Raw genomic sequence first — 4,436 nt, 5'->3', positions numbered from 1 at the left:
TTAAGCATGTATTAAACGACCAAAATGTATAGTATAAGAACCACAAAAGTGCATTTTAAAGTATAGGAACCTCAAATGTATATGGGAACCGTACATGACCTAAAAATGTAATTCAATCTATTTATTATTGAATAAAAAATAGATTAGAGCTTTACCTGCCAAACATGCATCTGGTCATAGTTTAAAAATATTACTAGCATAGTTCAAGAGAAATGTATAAAACAAAATTCAAAAAGATGTTTGGGATACATTGGAAGAAGAATAGAATTTTAAATACTAGTAAAGGTATTTACCAAAAGCATCTGCCCAATATTCTAAAACACTACTCCTATTACACAATTTGACACTATTTTTTCTTTCGAAAGGTGAAGTTTATCACTCACAATCCAATTACTATTATTTAAAAATTGATTAAAATAGTTTCTAAAACCCTAAACCCAACATTGGAAAATAGAAAGACGATCTTGATGGGATTGATGAAGTATATTTCGTAAAGTGCAGGCTCAATCTACCATTTTCCTCTCAATCCATCCCCCCCTTTCCAAAACACACAAGTCTTACCTCCATGTATCGTGTGTTTACATTCCCTTGTTGAAATTTTCTCGACAACCATTCGAAGCATATCTTTTGATATTTTTGCTTTCTTTTAGTTGCAGAGCAATGGCTGGAAATGAAAATGGAAATGGAAATGGAAATGGAAATGGAAATGGACGAGCAATCGGGATCGATTTGGGGACGACGTATTCGTGTGTGGCGGCGTGGCAGCACGACCGCATTGAGATTATTCCGAACGATCAGGGAAATCGCACCACGCCGTCTTATGTAGCTTTCACCGCCGCTGAGCGTCTCATCGGCGACGCCGCCAAGAATCAAGTCACCAATAATCCCATTAACACTGTATTCGGTAACTTTTTTTTTTCTTCTGTTTTCATCTACCAAATTAGGGCACAACTTGAATTAATGTGTTTGAACTATGTTACACAGATGCAAAGAGGTTGATTGGTCGCAAATTCAGCGATTTAACGGTTCAGAGAGACATTATATTTTGGCCGTTCAATGTCGTTCCTAGCGCTGCTGGCAAGCCTATGTTCTCCGTAACCTACAGAGGGGAGGAGAAGCAGTTTTCAGCTGAGGAGATCTCTTCCATGGTGCTCAACAAGATGAAGGAGATTGCTGAGGCGTATCTTGGCTCGACTGTGAAGAATGCTGTGGTGACCGTTCCTGCTTATTTCAACGACTCTCAGCGTCAGGCTACCAAGGATGCCGGAGCGATTGCTGGCCTTAACGTTTTGAGGGTCATCAACGAGCCTACTGCTGCAGCCATCGCATACGGTCTTGATAAAGGGGCTACTAGCTCTGTGGCTAAGAATGTGCTCATTTTCGACCTTGGTGGTGGCACGTTTGATGTGACTGTAGCCACGATCAAAGAGGATGTCATTGAAGTGAAGGCTACTGCCGGCGATACTCATCTTGGAGGCCAAGACATAGACAATAGGATGGTGAATCACTTTGTGAAAGAATTTAATATCAAGAAGGGTAAGGATATTAGTGGGAGTCCAAAAGCTATTAGAAGATTGAGGAGTGCTTGTGAAAGGGCAAAGAGGATCCTTTCCTCCAGTTTGGAAACACCAATTGACATTGAATCGTTGTTTGAGGGGATTGACTTGTTTTCAACTATTACTCGTGCTAAGTTTGATGAACTCAATTTGGATTTATTCAGCAAGTGTATGGAGCTGGTCGAGAAATGCGTGGGTGATGCAAAGATAGATAAGAGTAGTGTGGATGAGGTGGTGCTGGTGGGTGGGTCGAGTAGGATTCACAAGGTGCAGCAGATGTTGCAGGAGTTTTTCGATGGAAAAGAGGCATGCAAGACCATTAATCCAGATGAAGCTGTGGCGTATGGTGCTGCAGCTCTAGCTGCCAAGTTGAATGGTGAAGGCAATGACAAGGTGCAAAATGTGATTTTTTTGGATGTTACTCCTTTGTCACTTGGTATCAAATGCATGGGAGATGAGATGAATGTGATTATTCCAAGGCATACAACTATCCCAACAAGCAAGGAGAAAGTTTATCTGACAACCCGGGACAATCAGACAAGTGTGCGGTTTCGTGTGTATGAGGGCGAAAGAAGCAAGGCAACTGGCAATAATATGCTAGGTGAATTCAGACTCCAAGGCATTCCAGCAGCGCCAAGACGTGCTGCTAAAATCAAATTGTGCTTCAACATTGACGAGAATGGTATCATGAATGTGTCAGCGGAGCACATAGGTACAGGGTTGAAGAAGGAGATCACCATTGTCAACGACAAGGGCAGGCTGTGTAAGGATGAAGTTGAGAAGATGGTGATAGATGGAGAGAAGTACAAGAGGGAGGACGAAGAGTATAGGAAGAAGGCTGATGCAAGGAATGCTTTGGAGAACTACGCCTACGACATGAGGAACACCACCATATGTGCAACCGGGATTGAAGCAGCCGACAAGATGGAGATCGAGAAGGCCTTCGAGTCTACTATGAAATGGTTGGAGACAAACAAACTTGCAAATGTTGATGCTTTCAAAGAGAAGATAGAGGAGCTTGAAATGATTTATAATCCCATTGTTGCTAAGATGCATTCTGCTGGTCCCACTATTATAGAACTGGATTAAGAGCAGATCTGTAAATGGCATGATCTTGTGCAGGGTCTCTTTTTTGGCTGATTTCCTTTTTGTGAATTACTACTAAATAGTAGTTCAAGGTTTGTATTTGGCATATTTAATTTTCTTATCTTTGTTATTAAAATGGAGTAATAATAATAAGGATATAATGGATCTAGGTTTAAGAAAAAATGGGAAACAGGACAAGGGAGATAGACATCAAAATATTTAACACGAGTAACTATATTATTATTAAAAATAATACTAAAAGATATAGTGAAGTTGGGTTTTTATCAATAAACTATAAAAAGAATATATATAGTTAAATTGGAGAAATATTAGAAGTGTTGAAGAAGAAAAAATCCATTAATGGTTGATCATCTAGTCAAGGACAAACATGGTATTAGAGCATCTCTAATTGGCGGACTTCCCCCGACGCTCTTCCCGTCGCCCTTCCCAAAAACACCTCCTGCCACGTCATAAAGACTTCCCACTGCATAATTCGCCCTTCCCATCGCCCTTCCCGTGCGGACTTCCCCCAATAAAAAAAATTCACAAATATTCAATTAAAATTCACAAATATTAAAATTAATATTCAACAAGCAGTATATATAGAGTTTTTTTAAAAAAAAATTAAAATGGGGGACGTCCGCGTGTCGCCATAATGGCAGACGTCCGCCCGCCCTTCCCGCGACGGCCGCGGCCTTCCCGTGTTCTCACGGGGCGTCCACGTCCTGCTCTCTGTGCCTCAATGGCGCCCTTCCCCGACGGACTTCCTGAAAGCCTCTCTGAAGAGCGATGGGAAATCCGCCATTGGAGATGCTCTTATTAGCCAGTCCATAACAAGTATACTATCTCTCGTCATACCTCTAGCCTCTTTATTAGTAATATATCATAATTCCTTCCAATTTCTCTGCGAGACTACAACACTTAACAATTCATTCATAAATCTCACCATACTCTGAAATTATTATATTTTTAATTATTAATTAATTTATGAAACCAAATAACATTATAAACAACAAATTTATAACATTAAAAATCATAAAAATTCTAAAGTAACATGTATTGATATAGAGCTTGAAAATTAAATAAAAAAATTGCATAATCAAAATTTCTAAAATTACTTTAATTTTTTTTTCAAAACAACACATGAGAGATGGTTAATCATACCCCCAGCTATCCATAAATATATACTTCCTCCGTTCGCAGTCTAAGTGGAGCATTTCTAATTTGATGCGAAATTTTATATAATGTTATATGCGAGTAAAGTGGAGAGAAAAAAGTAAAAGAAAGAGAAAAAATAGAAAGTGATGTTTCTATATTGATAAATGTATCATTTAGAGTGAATATCTGATTTTCTAAATACAAAAATAAAGTGTAATGTGAATCCCTTTGATATAATTTGATAGTAGAATATGAGCTTAATGAGTTAGTTGGGTGTATGGTTCTCTTACTAAAAATGAAAAAAAGGTAAATGTAACCTAAGAGCATCTGCAATCCGACTCTTAGTTGTTTCCATCTCCTCTTGCTGAGACGAGATAGATAATAGACCAGGCTGCAAGCCTCCCACCTCCATGATATCTCGCCGGAGGGAGAAATTTTGGAGATAGCTCGCCACGTGCCCCACACCCCTACGTGGCAAGCTTGGATTTGGTTGTGATGCCCACTCGCTGGTCCGCAAGTAGGCGTTGTTTATTATCATTTTTTTTTTAATTAGAAAATTCAAAAAAATATCAAAATTAATAAAACTTTCCCAATTTCCCAAAAGTTAATGTTTTTATAGCCGTGTTTTGGTCAGAT

At 39.0% G+C, this 4,436-nt stretch overlaps 1 protein-coding gene across 1 annotated transcript; it reads left to right on the top strand.

The window, feature by feature from the left end:
* The first annotated feature begins 449 nt into the window (after positions 1 to 449).
* On the top strand, positions 450 to 2,763 carry LOC125201673 (heat shock cognate 70 kDa protein-like). Its single transcript, XM_048099883.2, has 2 exons — positions 450 to 904; positions 985 to 2,763. Exons 1-2 carry the CDS (start codon positions 661 to 663, stop codon positions 2,643 to 2,645), a joined length of 1,905 nt encoding a protein of 634 aa, XP_047955840.1. The 5' UTR covers positions 450 to 660; the 3' UTR covers positions 2,646 to 2,763.
* The last annotated feature ends 1,673 nt before the right edge of the window (positions 2,764 to 4,436 follow it).

The sequence above is a fragment of the Salvia hispanica genome, chromosome 2, assembly GCF_029641045.1.
Source record: "Salvia hispanica isolate PSC_SH4W2 chromosome 2, Shi_PSC_v1, whole genome shotgun sequence".
Lineage (NCBI taxonomy): Eukaryota > Viridiplantae > Streptophyta > Magnoliopsida > Lamiales > Lamiaceae > Salvia > Salvia hispanica.
The sequence above is the reverse complement of the archived record's forward strand: the minus strand, read 5'-3'. Positions and strand labels throughout refer to the sequence as shown.

Bases quoted from the DNA above. Each gene is read 5' to 3' on its own strand.
- LOC125201673 (XM_048099883.2), top strand. From the start codon at position 661: ATGGCTGGAAATGAAAATGGAAATGGAAATGGAAATGGAAATGGAAAT. The intron at 905-984 runs GTAACTTTTTTT...TATGTTACACAG, and splicing joins TCCCATTAACACTGTATTCG to ATGCAAAGAGGTTGATTGGT.